Raw genomic sequence first — 19,575 nt, 5'->3', positions numbered from 1 at the left:
CGAAGACAGCGTCGATAGCGTACTCTCCCAGGAAATAGAAGAATTAGAAGACGAAGAATACGACACAGAGGGAGAGCAATCGGAGAGAGAAGAAGCAGTCGAAATATGGGAAGACTCTGACTCTGACTTCAAATAGGATGATCCAGTGAAAGAGTAATCAAGAAACAAAGTCCCAATGATCAGTGTTTAAACTGTGAAGCACCCAACCACAAGCTGAGGAGCTTTTGAATAATCGAACAACCCCTCCCCTCATGCTGAAGGACCTGGCACCTGGTCGGACCAATGTGACACGAATTGCTCACACTAGCCAACAAGCCAACGAGGGAAGACATGGTCCAGGAGCTGGCGCTTGGCCACAGAGAGGAACAGGGGGCTCGGGCTCAATAAAGCTGGAAAGGACATCAGAAGAGCTCATCGGAATAAATTGTATATTGTATAATAGAAATATTTAAATCTGTACATACTTTTTTTTTTTTTTTTAATGTGTTTTATATTCAATGTTCATGTATTTTATATTTTATATGCATAATAAAGCACCCGACATCGCCCAGCCCCTCATCTGGGCAATGGCTAAAATTGACAATGGTCGATAGAGCCTGGGCGGTGCACGGAATGAAATGAAATGATGTCTAATATCACCCCCTCTGAGTTTGTTGCCACTTCAAGGCAACACCCTGTAGAGGGCAATTAGGGTATTAAAGTGACTGATTAAGCAGAGTGATACGTGCTAATAAGGTTTGATTGTATATATATATAATCTGTGTTAGATTAATCTTAATTGTTTAGTTTTTTTACAATTTGTTTTCAAGAAAATATGCTGTCTAATTTCTAAGTTCTTTGCATTTTATGAATATTGTATAAAATTGCCTAATTTAATTTATTTCTTACATCAGTTTAGGGTATGTCAGTATTATTTTGTTTATAGTAAATAATGTGTTCACATTATTTTGGCATTGATTAATTTTTCTGATATCAAAAGATTTATCTGGCTCAGAAGATGGCTCAGTGAATATGTGGGAATGGCATCACGCACTACCTCTATCCTCACCAAGACAACCTGGTACTTTTGCCAAAGTCACAAAAATATTATTCAATCTTCAAGGCAACAAAGTAAGCTCATGCTAATTATATATATCTTTATGAAAGCTTAATCAAAACTTTCTACAAAGTTTGGAACTGATGCAGTCTTTCAAAAAAAAAGTAGAGGATAAATTCTCCACAATAAAACTGACTCAAAAGATGCAATAAAGTCTTAGCAATGATTGGCAACTAAATTTTACTGGCAATCTAATTTGTGTCTGTGCTTTTTGCTTACCACACATAGACTCTGATGGAAGATAGATCCTAATGCCTTGTCTTTCTTCACAGTTTCACTCAATGCACCTCAGATTACTTTGCATTTATCTTTTCTGAGATTATGACCAACCTTTTAAGTTCCGCTGATCTTTACAATAAATGATTTCAATTTTTATTTTATTTTTAGTCCAGCATCTGAATCATTTCTGTGTTTAAAATTTTTTGATTTCATAAATTTTTACTGTAAGGATTTTTAAAGAAAAAGGTGAATTTTTAAATACTCTAGAGGGTGGCTGAAAGTGGGAAGATCTACTAATCTGTTGCAGTCATCAAATGAGCTTCGTTGAAAATATAAGAAAAAAAAACGTTAGCAAAAAATATGGGAACGTCCCAGGAAAACAGGTCATATGGTCACCAATGTTATCCCAAAAACATTCTCCCAGTTTTGCATATTATATATATTACGTTTTCTTCTGTGCGGAAAAATTCATCACGGGGTGCACTACAGCAAGTCTGAGAATTGGCACCTATGCAAATAAAATTTACAAAATATATGTGAATTGATTTTTGAATTTAAACTGAAGTATTTAGTCTTTATATCATTATAGTCTGATGACCTGGCTAAAGTTACGGAGCAAATAATGTCTTTAAATTTTTAATGAAAATCCATCTTTCATTCAGCCACCTAATGGTGGGGCTGAATAGAAAACAATAGAAAAAATGCCATTGACTAAATATGGTTTTTACCTTAATCAGCCCCGATGATGATGTTTATAAAAATATAGTTGTCATTGCATGGATGGCCTCTTGATTTTTTCTGCCATTAATATAATATTTCTTCTTTGAGGTGTCTGTTATAAATTTTTTTAAATTAAAATTTCACAAAAATTTATCATTCTAATATTTTTAGTTTGGTGTGACGGATGGAGATGGCTATATCAGTCTTTGGCAAGTTGGAGTTGCATCAGCTGGAAATAAGCCATTTTTTGTGAGTTCCCTCCCCCACCTACCTATGTGAAAAGGATTCACTACCTTGTACAAAAACAAATGATAACTATCCCAATATTTTCACTTAAAACAGTTTCTAAATGTAACTCTTTATTTCAGAGTGAGCGATGTCATTCAAAATATGCTTGTGACTTTGCTTTTGTTGCATCATCTAGTCTTATCGCAACAGCAGGCCAGTCCAGTGATAATAGGAATGTTTGCTTATGGGATACACTGTTGCCACCAAAGAAATCTATGGTAGCTTGTAAGTATTTCTATTCACCTAATTCTTTTAATAACATAGCTGCCAAGTCTCCCAGATTTTTCAGGAGGCTCCAGAATTTCTACCCCATCTCTCCTCAGACTCCCGAAAAATGTTTATATCTCCGGAATTTTGACAGTGATTGCAGAAAGTCTGTACTTATGGACAGAAAAAATTATTCCAGAAGAATTTACTTGAAAAACTCTGTTGCCTGTGTTTTTTCCCCATAACAATGTCATATGCATAAAGTAAATTGCCCAATTGCACTAAATCATAAAGAAATGTTCCATTTTAGCAAGGAAAAGAATTTTGAAAGACAATTTGCCAAACTGAACATCCAGCATCAGTTGGCCTGCATATGGTTGAATCAGAGAGATGACAGTGTTTTAGATAACCATTTACAGTGGATGCTCGATATAACAACTCCCTTTGCTCCATCAAAAACAGACATTATATTTTAAGAGTTATAGTGTAAGAATTCACTATATTGTACATGTTGATTTAAGATACTTTATTATATAAATTTATTGCTATTAAAATTACTATGGGTTAAACTTTACTATTTAAAACTTACTATTTACATCGCAGTCGAGTACAAACACATCCGGACATTCAGAAGTCTCGACTCTCTCTGTTTGTATTACACATATACATATATAAGTATGTACTCGCAGCATTCACAGCGGCAATCATGAATGACTAACGCCATCTGCTGGACTATTGGTTGCTATACAATAGTATCGCTACAGAGTCATCATACTGAAAATAAAACACATGATTGTCGCTCTATGAAAACATTTGGGACTTATCCTATCGGTCGTTGTAATAGCATGGTCCTTATAATGGGAGTCAACGGTCTTATTTCGTCTGTCTGTTCCAGTTTTTGCGAAATGGTAATTTTTTTTGTTAGTGGGATTATAGTTTGAGTGTAGTAATGACAGCTAATTTACCATACTGTTTAGTGATAATTTGCCACAATTAGCGATTTCCCAATAATCAGCCAAATAATCGGTTGGCATGGTGCTATGTTTTTTCCAGGGCTGGTCCCAATTAATCGATTAATTGTGTTGGTTAATTGATCAGTTGTTAATCACAGTTGCAAATTTTAGTGCAGTTAATGGACTTGATCAATTCGATTGAAATTTCAATTAAAAGTTTATGAATTAACTCTATCTTTTTTGAAAAAAACCAATTAGATGTCTTATAAATCATAATTTATACAGAACATTTTGGATAAGTGTCCATATTTAAAAATATTTGAATCAATATTTCGATCAAATTAGATTCAATGAAAACTGATGATTTCAATTTCAAATTAAGTTTGATGGGAGTTTTAGAAGACGACCAAAATTTATTGTCTCTACTATGAACAATAGCTTTCTGTATTCCTGGTAGCATCAGCTCATTCCTCACAAGTACCATTCGAGAAGAGTTTCTAGGACAACAAGCAACAGTATAATCGAAAGCAGTTTCAAAATCAGTGAATAATAACCAAAAATAACCTATAAGATCCAAGAAATTATAGATTTTGACAAGTATGTTCAGCATAAATTGCTCAAAGCAGCCTTAATTTCTCAACCTATTCCTATATTTATTTAAATCTACTGAATAAGTGACTGAAATGAATAAAATATATTTTTATAGCATCTATTATATGGTCACAAAAAATTTGATTAAAATTTTATTAATTGTCTGATTAATCGATTAAAAATTTTTGATTAACCAGCTAAAAATTTTAAGTGATTCCCAGCTCTAGTTTTTTCTAAAGGAGAAAAAATCGCTCTGATTTTACTTTCATTAATCAAAAATCCATACTTTGTTGTAAAAGCCATTTTTTATTTGCCTGTGTAGTATTTGTACAAAATTTGTATCCACATGAAAATCTCCTTAATTCTCACTCTCGAAAGTTGACAGCTGTGGCATAATATACAGTGAGAAAGGAGAAAGAAAAATGTTAAACTCTTTTGCCTTATTTTAATCAGTTTTTAAAATAAAATAAAAAACTCTATATCACGTCACGTTTTTGTGGAAATCGCTATTTTGCTTTCGCCAAGTTACGAGTGGATTCGGTGCCCAAATGTCAAAACAAATCTTGATTATGTATAGACTAATAAAATTGTTTATCCCCCTTGATGAGGTTAGCAGAGGGCTGCATATCAACTTCGAGGGGCAAATGCAATGCAATCTCCCCGTCAAAAAGTCTCACCACAGAGAGCAACAGGCATACAATGGCACAATTATTAAATCATTACACTTCAATCATAGTTAGAAAAACGGATGGCGGCACTACACATAAAAAGCATTGCACAGAAACAAACTTATCAGGTCTTAGTACAGGCACATTCCAACATGCACCAATCCATTAGAAGTTCCACAGAGGAATGTGGACGAGGTGCATGTGTGGTTTAGTAGAGTATATCATACCTCAAATTGTTTATATTGTTAGCCATTTTTGAAAGAACTGCCAATGTTGTGAAGGACATAATAAAGACTTTTTTAAAAACAAACTTAGTTATTTATTAAATATAAAATACATGATGATACCGGGCTACATGTTACATTAACAATCGAGAAAATAAGATAAGGGAAAGGTAAGGCAATACACTGAAGATACGTTCTGCTTATCTAGGCTATACACACTGTGACATCTCACACACATGCTGCAATAACCACATGATTTAAATAACATTACATATGACGCCAACATACAAAATATCTTAGAATGGTTCTGTATGGCTGTTTTGCATGAGATCGGAAAATAAAAACATTGGAAGATTGAAAGCTTTAGATTTGGAAGAAAAAACAAATTTTATTAATAAAATGTAAAGAAATTGGATTCTCAAGAGATGTTTGTTGTTAAAAAATAAGACATCCATCTGGATACCACGAAGGGGTGATTCCGACTGAATGTCGTTCATTAATGCAGGTATTTTATTCACACTTTACCATAACTTATTTCAAGATTGCTATGATCGTTCTATGTGCGTGTTTTAAACTGATGAATCAAAGACTTAAATTAATTTCTTTAACTATTGTATAACATGTTAACATGTTATGAAATTAATTTAAAAACCTAGGTTAACAAATAACTCAACTTGCTAGCTACAAAATAAGCATAGTTAAATTTCAAGTTACATAGTTTTAAAAATAACAGATTAGTGAATCACAATTTAATCGAAGTTTTACAACATCGTGCTGTAGACTAGAATAGAAGCAGTAAGTGAACAAGTCCACTGAACGATGGGCTTTTATATCATTGAGAGATGATGTGCATGCAGTTATCTGGAATTTGCATGGAGGAATAGATGATGTTGCCACATTCTTAAAAAACATGCATTATATTTGCAAGATTCTCTTCAAATGTGAGAAACAATAAAAAATTACTTACAGAATGGTTAAAAATGCTCACAACCTCTGGTTCAACCAGCCAGTGTTCAAATTTTTGAAGAGCCATGGAAGAGTAGACATTTAGAATCAGTGCTATAAACTGCGGTTTTCCATCTAATCTACCCTTATTTGCTTAAAGTAACTAGGGCGCAAGGAAAAAAAGTATTATTTGTGGTGTATATTTTTGTTGTAATTGCTACTAAACCTTTCACTCGTCTTTCATGTCAGTTTATTAAAAAAATCTAATTTATTTAGTGTTTTGATAAAATATGAATAAAGAATGCAAAAGCAAAATCAAACAGTGGAGGATTTTTTTTCCCGTAATGTTGGTAAACAACTTATCTTATATTTAAAATACTAATTTGATGAAAAAATGTTTTTTAATTCTACAGCTTTCGCCTGTCACGAAAGTGGAAGCTCAGCATTGTGTTACGCAATGCAAAACCAATTGCTCATCACTGCTGGTAAAAAGGGTGATATTTGTATCCTTTCAAAATCTTTGTTTTTGATTGTTTTCTGCCCGAGGTTTTATTTATTTTTTCCAATTGTATGTACTTTTGGCAAAAAAAATTATATATATATATATATATAATTTTTTTTGCCAAAAGTACATAATATATATATATATATATATATGTCTTCTCAGGTGAATCTAATTCAATTAGAATTATCATAATTTTCAAGTTGATGTTTTTCATTTTAACAATTATATTTACGTAATCTGCAAAACAGTAACTCTTTCTTTCTCTGTAGGAAAGAATTCATAGTTTCCAGGTTTTTAGGCTAACTTGATGGAAGTTTTTTGTTTTTGGGCATTTTTTTTTTTTTTTTGCAAAGGTGGCAAACATTTTCAAGTAAAAAACTGCTTCAATAGGGAAGAAGAAAGAATGAAAACACCAGCAGTGTTTAGCTTAATCTTGTGCAGCTAACAGATCCCGACAAAGTATTGTAACGCAAGCTGCAAGGGAGTGGGGGCACCAAATTTGTGTTGAAAGTGCAAAAAAAGCTTTGTCAATCAAAGAAATAAGAAAAGGTTGTCGGGGTGCGCATAAAAAATAGGTCCCACACAGTTACAGGTTTTTCTTGACCTACTTGAGCAAGGGAGAAGAGGTAAGTACAAGCTTCATCCCTACCAAATAAGATATTTTTGAAAATTTTTGCCTCACGTGCAAATGAAGCGTCAAAAATAAAAATTTTCTATCAACAACCTTTCTTCTAACAACCCGAATACTATGAATTTTTCATTAATTAATAGCCACAAAAGCCTTGTGTGTCAATAAATGTAATTTCTCTCAAACTAAATTTTGTCAGAATGCCTCCCATTGATGATGTCTGCTGCAGTTTGCAGATAAAATGTCTATCTTAGGATCATTGAGTCACAGCATAAGAGTTTTCGTGGGGTACAAACACCATAAGAGTCTGTGTGCATCTTTGAAGTTTGAATTTATAGAAAACTAGCAAAATTACCCAGTGCTGCCCACGTTTTCTCCATATACTAGGAGCATTAAAGAAATAACAAACCATTGCAAAAGCATATACATGCTAAAACACATTGTTTGGAAACCGTGATAGCCAAAGTAAACATTCCAAAAAGTAATTGTTGAGGCAGAGGAATCATTGTTGCCCAACACTTTTTTGCCCATTTTGAGCGTTTGCCCAGCTCTGCTGTACTTTTAAAGTAGACTGTTGTTTAAATCTGACCCGGTTTGGTATATATATGAAATTTGACGGTGATCGTCAAAAATTGTTGATTTGTATAGAGAACACATACTACAGAAAAATCAATTTTATATACATAGATTGCCATAATTATTGTGAATAGGAAATTATTATTGTTGTATACACACCCAAGACCCTTCTCTCCCTCTTGTGTGCGAGGCTCGAAGAGAGCCGAAGATAGGGGACTTTAGATGCAGGGCACCCCCCATCCCATGGGTTTGGTTTCTGTTTATTTTCTATTGCTGGAGACCAAGACCAGTTCCTCTTTATAATCCACTATTGGTGCCAGAGGAACTAAGGTCCGGTTTTTATAGGGTTTATTTTTTTGGAGACCATGACCGGTTGCTCCATATTCGGGGTAAAAGGCTTATATCCCTCATGGGATAGAGCCTGGGCCATGACTGGCCTTACAGTTGCTCCATATGATCCGTTATTGGTGCCAGAGCAACTAAGGTCCAGTCTTTATAGGGTTGGCGAGAGCAGCTCCACTCAGCCTGGGTTGACATTTGACATTTTTTTCTTTTCCCTAATTCTGCTCAAGCTTTTTCTATTACACTGGACATTTTGTATCCTTTTTTAAACATTTGTGATTTATACTAATTTTGGCAATGAAGTCCCCAAAGATTTCAATAGGAATAGTGTGCACAATGCCCAGGACCCACAAAGAGAAATCGAGAGAGAGAGATCATAGGAAATGGGTGCCATGTACAAGGCCGTCTTTAGAGAACCATGGGCCCCCGGGTCAAGTGATCCTTCTGAGGCCTTACCTGGAAAATTCTCGAAAATTTCAACCGGTTCTCATTTTTGTGAGGCCCCCGGGCCGTGTCCGGGTAGGCCCATGCATTAAGACGGCACTGGCCATGTAATGAGCTCACCGTAGTTCCATCCAATCCATCGCAGTGCTCCAATCCATCGCAGCAAAAGTGTTTGAGTGATTCCATATTTCATTGCAAAAATGGGTCCTTTCTTCATTATGTTGGAACCACACGCACCTTTGGATTGCATTGAATTTTGACTTTTATTTGTGCAAGGACCATCAAGGTTATGCTGCACTATACAATGGCAAGCGGTACTCTGACTTTTGATAAATTTTGCATTATCCAAGTTGCACCATGAGGAGGCCTTCATTACAACCCTTGCAACATCGTATGAGTGCATATCACATATCACAGTAAACCCATTGTAAAATATATTTGCTACTAGTTGAAGTGGTTATTATGCACTCTCTAAAAACACCATTCTGTGTTAAGCCAATGTCAGGGTGTCCCCCCCCCCCCCCAATGAGAGCCCTAGACATTGGCTATGAGTTTTTTCAGTTTTGAATTCCTATTTGAATTTTTCAGTTTTGAATTCAATTTCTTTATTTTTGAAATTTTTTCAGTGTTCATATTTTTTGCTTTTCCTTTCCAGTTCACATAATTAATTTGTTTGCAGTTTTTCATTTAAGATATGCAACTTTTACAATGTTTTTTCACTACACTGTATATTACAGTTGCCTGTGGTGCTGGTATTGGTGTTTCGACAAAAATTAAATTTTCATAATATACATTTTTCTATATATATACACTGAAGAGCCAAAAAACTGGTACAACTGCCTAATATCGTGTAGGTCCCCGCGAGCCCACAGAAGTGCCGCAACACGACGTGGCATGGACTCGACTAATGTCTGAAGTAGTGCTCAAGGTAATTGAATCTTGCAGGGCTGTCCATAAATCCATAGGAGTAAGAGGGGGTGGAGATCTCTTCTGAACAGCACATTGCAAGGCATCCCAGATATGTTCAATAATGTTCATGTCTGGGGATTTAGGTGGCCAGCGGAAGTGTCTAAAGTCAGAAGAGTGTTCCTGGAGCCACTTTGTAGCAATTCTGGACGCGTGGGGTGTCGCATTGTCCTGCTGAAATTGTCCAAGTCCGTCGGAATGCACAATGGACATGAATGGGTGCAGGTGATCAGACAGGATGCTTACGTACCTGTCACCTGTCAGAGTCGTATCTAGACGTATCAGGGGTCCCATATCATGCCAACTGCACACACTCCATACCATCACAGAGCCTCCACCAGCTTGAACTGTCCCCTGTTGACATGTAGGGTCCATGGATTCATGAGGTTGTCTTCATACCCGTACACGTCCATCAGCTCGAAGCAATTGGAACCGAGACTCGTCAGACCAGGCAACGTGTTTCCAGTCCTCAACAGTCCAATGTCGGTGTTGTCGGGCCCAAGCAAGGCGTAAAGCTTTGTGTCGTGCAGTCATCAAGGGTACATGAGTGGACCTTCGGTTTCAAAAGCCCATATCGATGATGTTTTGTTGAATGGTTCGCACGCTGACACTTGTTGATGGCCCAGCATTGAAATCTGCATCAATTTGCGGAAGGGTTGCACGTCTGTCACGTTTAATGATTCTCGTCAGTCGTCGTTGGTCCCGTTCTTGCATGATCTTTTTCCGGCCGCAGCAATGTCGTAGATTTAATTTTTTACCGGATTCCCGATATTCACGGTACACTCGTGAAATGGTCATACGTGAAAATCCAAATTTCATCGCCACCTTGGAGATGCTATGTCCCATCTCTCATGCGCCGACTATAACATCACGTTCAAACTCACTTAAATCTCGATAACCTGCCATTGTAGCAGCAGTAACCGATCTAACAACTATGCCAGACACTTGTTGTGTTATATAGGCGTTGCCGACCTCAGCGCCGTACTCTGATTGGTTCCATATCTCTTTATTTGCATACGCATTGTAACGTTACCAATTGGGCCCCCGTGGAAATCGTCTTTATTCTAGTCATTGTTTTGCCTTTGTCTCCGGGATCAACCGGTGGGATCTTGTGTCCACCGATCGGCCGCCATCTTGTTATGTTTTGTTGCCAGATTCTATATAATGTTTACAATATTTCCTTTTCTCTCATGAAATTATGTAAATTAGATACAAGCTAATGCCATACCTTCAATGTTGTGATTGGTTCTTCCGTGAGGCATTATGGGAATGCTACTATATAAAAGCCAGTTAGAGATGTGCTTCACTGCTTACTACCTTACTTATGACCGATTCAGCTACTTAATCATTAAGGCGTCACGCCCTGTTATGGTGTGAACTAGATCGTCTCATAAATGCAATGAAGTTATAATTGTAGAAGTGTGCCTTGGCACTTAACCCATCTCATCGCTTTACTTCACGTGAGGTTTCAACGTCGTCGTGATCCAGTGGATTGGTTAGTGGCCAGACCGGCTACCCGTGAACTTTCGCCTCCAGTTCCATGTGCCGCGGCCAGGGTTGTTTGGTTTAAACCACGTTGGTTTAAACCATGGTTTAAACCTTGGTTTTAACCAACTGGTTTTTTTAAAAAAACCACTTTGGTTTTTTTCAAAAAATCAGATAAAAGTGGCCTAAATATCATTTGTTTCCCTGAAAAATATCATATTTGTTCATTATTAGCCAAAGTTTCATTTTTACCTTATTTTATATCCTTGGGGTACATTCTGACGGTATATCTTTAAATGACATAAGATAATAAGTGGTTTTTTTCAAAAAGTCTCATAAAAGTGGCCAGAATATATATATATTTTTCATATGAAGTATCTTAGTCATTTAAAGTTATATATAAAAGCCAAAATTTCTCATTCTTACAACATTTTCTAACCTTTGGCTACATTCTGATGCTCTATCTTTAGCAAATTCATGAATAAGGATTGCATCACACATCTAAATGTAGTGGTGTATTATCTCACAGGGTTTCTTTTTCCGTTCACAAAGAAGCAGCTACAGTAGTGACACCATCATGCTAGGGGCAAGTGGTCCTATAATCCAATAAAGACACCAGCTGTCCTTGAAGGACAAAGACTAGTGTACTAGTTGTTACATTACCTCACATACATTTTCATTCCCATAAGAAGTAGCACATCTCCTACTGTATATCTCCCAGTCTTAATATATTCAATAGTTGTTTTTTTTATAATTTCACACACACACTGTTAAGCCCAGTTAATCAAGGTTCTACTGTATAGTAGTAACAGATTTATGAAAAATAATCAGCTATATACAGATACAGGGTGATTATAATTTAAGTTTTGATTCCAAAACTATACAATAAGTACTGATCGGAATGACCTGAAAATTTGCATGGATACTCCTGAAGCAATGGACGTTTCTTTCGCAAAAAAAAAAAAGTGCAAAATGTGCAAGTAGACGATGCTGTACTTGGCCAGCGGTATAATCTATTTTGTGCAACCACATCATTTCGGCACTTCCACAGCATCAGTGTGTGGATAGAACTTCTATCAAGATGCACATTGCAATACCAGCAAAGCAGCTGCTGAAGACCCATTTTGACAGGGTGCACCTTAACCCTTGCAACTTCTGGCTGTGGGGGTACCTCAAAATGTTATAAACAGTGGTCAGATTGCAAACTTTGGTGAATTGTAATCTCCAGCACATTCCCTATATGTTAGAAGTTCCTCATTCCTCAGGAATATGAACGGGGGAAAGGGGACGCGTTTGGTTTAATAAAGCTGAATTGCAAGCACATCCACATTATGACCATGGCATACTCCGATTCTGCTGTTGAACAAGAATATTTGTGCTTTCAGCCTCATAGCCAGAACACGCGGTGGACAACATATTTAAAATTTTTTGAGTAAGTTGTAGTTATTTGTTCAATTACTTCATTTTTTTTGTGATGTTTCCATGAATTATGGACTCGTGCAATGCTATAATTAAGTTATAATTTTCCCATGACTGGCTATCGTTTCCATTCTGCAAGCAAATTTCCCACTTGTTGGATGATGTCATTAATTTTACATTTTTAAGTATTTTTTCCCCTTTATCAAATAAAATTGAATTTTTTCAGGAATATTCATGTCAATTTTCAAGTCATTCTGACAATTGCTCTTTTTTTACAGTATTTTGAAATCAGAACCTTAGTTATAATCACCCTGTATATCGTAAATCATCGTTAATTAATCTGCATTATTTATGCTTCATTAAATGCATTATATTCACCTAATTTATATTACTTTTATACTGAAAGTAACTGGAGAAAAACCTTTATACACTGCTGGCCACCCAAATTGCAACACCAAGAAAGACAAGAGATATCGCAATAATATTTATTTTGTAGATAACATGTTGACCAAGCATCAAATGATTAAATTTATAGACTTCTGTGAAGTGTGGTTTCTGCCAAAATCAGTAGCCAGAGTAGCCGCCATTGTTGGAGATCACCGCTGCCACACGCCTCGGCATTGATTCAAAGAGACTTTGGATGTGTTCTTGGGGTACAGCAGACCAAGCAGCTTCCACGCGTTGCCAAAGTTGATCTGGTGTGGCAGCTGGGGATGTAATCTGGGTCAATCGTTGAGCAACCATGGACCATATGTTTTCTATCGGCGAAAGATCCGGAGAGCGAGCTGGCCAGGGAAGCAATTCAATCTGGCGATTGACGAAGAACCTTTGGACAATGCGTGCCACGTGTGGTCGCGCATTATCCTGTTGAAATATGGCTGTGGGCAAGCCCTGAAGGTAAGGAAGGACAACTGGCTCCAACACCTCGGAGATGTAGCGCTGGCTTTTTAAAGTACCGGCAATGCGTACTAGAGCAGTGCGAGAGTGATATCCAATACCGCCCCATACCATAATACCCGGTGCAGGACCAGTGTGGCGGTGCATAACGCAGCTGTTCAGCATCCTCTCTCCACGGTGTCTCCAGACTCGAATCCGACCATCGTGGTGTTGCAGACAGAAGCGTGACTCGTCAGTAAAGACAATTTCATTCCATTGTGCCGTCCACATCCTTCTTTCATCGCACCATTGGCGGCGGAGACGTCTGTGGTTCTGCGTCAAGGGTAGACGAAGCAATGGACGTCTTGCGGACAGACCACTCTGCTGTAAACGGCGTCGAATAGTATGCGCAGACACTGGATGATGCGGTACAGACCGAATGTGCTGTGCTATGGTTCGTGATGTGTCTGAGCGATCCGTCACTGCCATACGCACAATACGCCTGTCATCACGTGAAGTGGTGCACTGAGGTGGATGCGATCGAACACGTCGGCCCGTCGTACCCTCCTGCATCCAACGATCACATATCCGCATTACAGTTGTTTGGTTTCGTCCAACACGACTACCGATTTCCCTGAAAGATAATCCACAATCTCGGTAGGCCACTATCCTTCCTCTGTCGAACTCGGATATTTGATCAAAAGATGATCGCTGTTTTCTACGAGGCATAATTGATCGTTTTTTTGAAAAAACCACAAGAAAAACACAATTGCCGTACTTCAAATCGTCGAAATCTCCAAGCCTTAAATAGCGCTTTGAAGTGACGCCACAGGCGCGCGTGATGTGCGTCTGCGCTGAAATTCTAATCATTTGCATATCTCACCTCCGCTAATGCATGTTGTAAATTTCATATTATTTGCATGCTTCCTTCAGGGTGTTGCATTTACGGTGGCCAGCAGTGTATATTATATGATTAATAATAACAAAAGAATTTTCAAACACACAGTAATCCATTGAGTTAAGCAAAAAATAATTAAATGGCAAAATGGTTTTTGTTAAAATGTAATAAATATTTATTGATTAATTAGCATGGGAATAGTGTTAATTGCATTAATAAACATTTTATTTTAGTTAATTATTACAAGTTTGAATGATTTTTCAGAAATTTCATTGTTTTTAATGTTAATACTATTTAAAACAAAAAACCAGTTTAAACCAAAAAAACCTGGTTTAAACCAAAAAAACTCGTTTTTTTTGTTTTTTTCAAAAAAACCGGTTTTTTTGTTTTTTTCAAAAAAACCGGTTTTTTTACCAACTCCTGGCCGCGGCTGAGCTCTGGTCTCAACAAGTGTTTGAAGACACCAAACCCGACTGAAGCCCGTACCGGGGAGTCTTTGGCTGTGAGGTAGACACCTGGGAGTGCCTATTGGACGATGAGAACTAACACGTGAAAATCTGGACATGGCGGTGAGATCGATCCCTTTTGTTGTTTCATTGTAACATTGAGAGAAAAGCCTAACTGTGATAATTGTTGATAAAACGTAGCATTAATAGTTTAACATATAATTGAATAAATGTTTATAGTTCAATCAAAACCTTTGTCTATTTCATTGTTGTCATCCACTCAATGGTTACTGGGGGAAAAATATTAAAGAACCAGGAAGTAACGATTACAATACGTTACAGCATGCCTGTACCAGTTTTTTTGGCTCTTCAGTTTATATATATATATAACGATTTTTTAGCATGTCTTTCTATGGAGCTCACTTCATAGCTGGTCAATTTGTCGTACTCAACTTGTCGCTCTTCAATTTGTCGTGGTACAAATTCGTCGCAGTGCCCAATTCGTTGCGTTACAAGTTTGTTGCAGTGTCAATTCGTTGCGATACAAATTTGTCACAGCTCCAATTCATAGCTGTACAAGTTTGCCGCGTGTCCATTCGGCATGGCTTCAATTTATCGCAGAATCAATTCATCGAACTGTCGATTCTTCATTGTACATGTTCCATGCAAGCTTGTATGTAGGTTTTTTTGTCTTACACGTGAAATAAGAAGCATGAACAAAAGTGTACATGCAGTTGACTGAAAATAATTATTTTTTGTCTTTGCGGAAAGGTCATCAAAATTAAAATTACAATATCAATTACATTTAAAAATTTAACTGCATATAAAAATTTAATTATATTTGAAAATTCAGTTATAAAAATTTGAAATGTTAAATACTTGATTTTTGCTGTGATAAAATTTCAATATCATGTGGAAAAATTTTGGTTCGTATGATATTCCCCTAATTACAGCGAGCCTATATTTAACGGTAAATTTTATCTATATATATATATTATAAATAAATATAATATATATTATATAAATAATTTAATTAATATTTATATTAATATTTTCACCGTATAAGCCGCACTTCTCGCTTCCTGTCAGGATTTCTCTTTCTCGCAGCAAAGGGAGTTGGGTGCAGATCAAGGGTAGAATGTACAGTGCTTATATGAATGACGATTTGTGAAGCTTTCATATTTCCCACAGGATGAACATGGAGAAAAAGATCATATAATCACCAATGAGAAAGACGACTATGGGTCAGTCGCATAAATATAATATAACCATTAATCTTGTTATGTTGCATATCTTTGGCTGGCTCCTTTGAATATTTTCACATAGTTTTCATTAGCGTCTAAGTTTTTGGTACAAGGTTGGTGTGCTTGGTCTACATTTTTCTGTTGGAAAAAACATGGAATATTGCAAAACCGAACGTGGAAATTATATGTTGGTTTGCGTGTGTGTTTAAAAGTTTTTCCCCATAATTCATGTTCCGAAAATTAAAAACTTTTAATGCAATTGAATGAATTAGCCTATAATTAATTTTCTTTGAGTGTTTTGTTGTATCATAAAATAGAGATAGGCCTACAGATTATACAGATGGACAAAAAATGATGTACTTTTTAAACAAAAATAGTACATTTTAAATTAAATTGTTTGAATTCAATTTAAATTGCAAAATAAATTGAAATCTTCTCCTATGTATCGTTAAAAAAAAGAAAAAATATGGTAGTTTAAAATAGCATCACTTGTTATTCTATTAATCATCATCAGGCTTTTTATTGCGATATTCACGTTAGATAGGTATTTAAATAAAATGTTACTCAAAGGCACTGAAAATAAATAAAGGTTTAGATATTGTGGAGTGTTTATATGTACGATATGAATTGTTTTTAAAATTAAAATTATCCTGTTAAATGTAGGCTATAATCAGAGGCGGATTTATAGCTTTACCACTTGTGGGCTATTCAAACCTTGCCTCCCTTCTCCCTTTCTAATTCATGTTCTTGATCACCAATTACTCAATTTTGGTTACGCCCTTTCACTTGAACTTGTCATCTTGGGATAAAGCCTGCATACCTCCTTCCCACCCAGGAAATATACCTCTGAATATAATCTTATATTGTCTGTTAATGTTAATTCACTTATGTGCGAGAAGAAATTTTTACTAATCATTGACTGGAGCCGTATGAGTGTCATGTACATGAAGTTACATACAATGGGCTAATTAAAAGTCTGATTTCATTCTTTTTACTTGAGAGTTGTTAGATAACAATGTCAATTGATTTTTGATTTTTTTTTCAACTCTAAGTTGCAAAAAAAAATCAAAAATAGATTGACATTTGCAGTGGTGTCAGAGACAGGGGTGCCCACGGTACTTATGGAATGGATATGAGCACCCAGAGAAATGATTCAAGAAAGGAAATCAAAATATCCTACTTAAAGATCAAGACAAGAAGCCAAAGTTCCAAACACTTCCCGCATCGTTGGCCAGTCAAAGGTGCCAACATGAAGGAAACATTGAGGAAGGAGGGGGGCTGAAAATCACCATTCATTCCGTATATAAGGGACTCAACCCTGTACTCAGGAGGCTGAATGGTACATTGCATTGTATATTCATGAGTTGGAGTGGAAGGAGGGGCTCAAATGGCCCCCTCCCTCCAGTTTCATCAAATCAGCCCTCAGTTTCTAGCACGTATGGTTGGAGTATTTGGATATTATTTCGGTGTGATAATACAAAGTGATTTGAAATGTACATTGCATTGCAAAAAAAAAATAATTTGAAAATAAGACTTTTCGCAGCTGTTACACATAAAAATTAGATACATTGTTGATAAAAAATTCCTCAAAGATATAAGGAAAGGATATATTTAATAGTGGATATATTAATTAATTAATTCAAGCATGGTTGTATTTTAAAAATAGTGAATTACGGAAATTGTGCTGGGGGGCACATTGATTGCAATTTATTATTTTGATGTGCACCCCAGACGCCCCTCGCTGCAAGAAATGGAAATCCCTACAGAAAGTGGGAAGTGCTGCCTATATGATGGAAACTAAATTTTCAAAATTTATTTGATCTCAATTTATTTCTTGGTGAGCTCCCCAACACCCCTCACTGGGAGAAATGGAAATCCCGGAAAAAAGCAGGAAATGCGGCTTATACGGTGGAATGATGACTTCAATGAATACTTTCTTTCATTTGTTAAAAATTAAAATAGAGATGGGAGGGGGAACATTTCCAGCAAATGAGAAAAAAAAAATTTAGTTCCATTTTTTATGCCTAAAGCAACTACCCTATTTATAAGGTCACAACAAACATTTCAATTTTAAAGCAATTCAAATTTGTCACAATGAAATGACTTTGCTACAACTTTGTACAGCGACAAAATGATCTTGAGACAAATTTGTACAGCGACGAAATGAGTCTGCAACAAATTTGTACAGTGACGACATGAGTCTGCAACAAATTTGTACAGCGACGAAATTGTTAGGCAGTAATGCTGATTTTATTTTCCCATGATCATGCATTTTATGCTGATCTGCTCGCGTCAAGCAATAGATTTTTTTCTTCTTTCTGATGATGTCGTTATCTTTATTTTGGAATATGGTGCCAAGTGAACCTGTTTTTCATTGGTTGTTTTGTTCATAGCGCCAAGTGGGTGGATTACTGACTGTATATATAGACTGACTGATATGTATTTGTATCTACTTACTTGCCATGAATAAAACCAGCTTTGATGCTGATAGTTTATTTTTAACTTGGCCCGACTTGTAATTTTCTATCTTAAATCTAATGACTGAATAAGAGAAATGAGTCTGCGACAAATTTGTACCGCGACGAAATGAGTCTGGGACAAACTTGTAGCACGACAAATTGATGCTGCGACAAATTGTCACGCGACAAGTTGACCTAAACCCAGTTCACTTGTTTATATATATCTGTTAAGGACATACAGTATCCAATACCTAAGTGTAGCGTAATTACTATTCACTTAGTGTATAATGGTTATAATACTATAATCGTATAAGTTAATAATCTATGTACAGGTGTATAGATTATAAGACTGAATAGTTTTCAGAAATATCATTCCAGCAAACAGATGAAGAGGAGTATATTGAAATATTTCAACCTATTAGTGTGTTTTGGTTCTGGATTATTTAAAATAAAAATTTCATCACTGTAAAAACTATCATTCACCCTTGTTAAAAAAATGAAGATCATTTAACTAATGTTTAATATTGCATTGTTTTTCCCCCTGCTATTACTTTTTTCCCTAACCATTGCATCAGGCATCTTTGATGTACGTCAGAGGACACTAAGGCATAAGTTCAATGCCCATGAATCAGCGATCAAATGTCTTGCCTTGGATCCTGGGGAAGAGTTCTTCGCTACAGGGTCGATGGATGGTGACATAAAGGTGAGTAGATATTGTGTAAAGCGTTTATCGGTTTCATCAGTTGTAAATTAATCCAAATTTTCTCCATGAAACTAATTTTATACAGAAATTAAATTTTAAGGCTTGAATGCAAGTCAATCTTCCTGTTAAATAATCTCGCAGCAGAGAGCAACAGACCTGCTATGGTACATATATCCCTTCATTACACTTCATACAGTTTGGAAAATTTATGGTAGCACTAAAAAGTCATGCATAACACTAGATATGCGCACAGACTGTTAGATACACATGCACATTTTCGGCTAGGTGCAGATCCAAGACAATGTGCCTATAGGTGTGATTTATTATGCAGGTTCATCCCAACTTTTATAGTACAAGCCAGTTTTTCCCATATTATTTGGCTCTTGGGAGGGACTATCGTATCCCCTCCCTACATTCGCACTTGCTTCCAACACAACTCATTCTGCATTAAATTGGCCATTGCAATAGACCAGAGTTGTATGCTTGGTTTGAGAGAAAAAAAGCCCAGAGCTTTGTGGCAGAGTTCAGAAAAAACACATACAGTGTGATTCAGGATAGATTGTTCAAATTTGGTGGGGGAGATGACAGATATATAGCCAAAAAACATAATTTCACTTTGATAATGTATGGGTGCAAATGTTTTCCATGATGTAATAGAGCGTGCAGTGTATCC

General features: G+C 36.2%; 1 protein-coding gene across 2 annotated transcripts in view; it reads left to right on the top strand.

Annotated features, from left to right (window-relative positions):
• The window catches only part of Rbcn-3A (rabconnectin-3 alpha), a 153,068-nt gene that overhangs the window by 127,127 nt on the left and 6,366 nt on the right, over positions 1-19,575 (top strand). For both annotated transcript variants that reach the window (XM_089250267.1, XM_089250266.1), the window contains 5 exons: positions 980-1,110; positions 2,207-2,284; positions 2,404-2,548; positions 6,325-6,414; positions 18,775-18,902. In XM_089250267.1, the coding sequence (XP_089106393.1) occupies positions 980-1,110; positions 2,207-2,284; positions 2,404-2,548; positions 6,325-6,414; positions 18,775-18,902 (572 nt within the window). The remainder of the gene's footprint in view (positions 1-979; positions 1,111-2,206; positions 2,285-2,403; positions 2,549-6,324; positions 6,415-18,774; positions 18,903-19,575) is intronic.

This window comes from Pholcus phalangioides, unplaced genomic scaffold, assembly GCF_987345545.1.
Source record: "Pholcus phalangioides strain wild (caught in Gottingen) unplaced genomic scaffold, Ppha-v1.0 ptg000003l_1, whole genome shotgun sequence".
Lineage (NCBI taxonomy): Eukaryota > Metazoa > Arthropoda > Arachnida > Araneae > Pholcidae > Pholcus > Pholcus phalangioides.
This window is presented reverse-complemented; position numbering and strand designations above follow the sequence as displayed.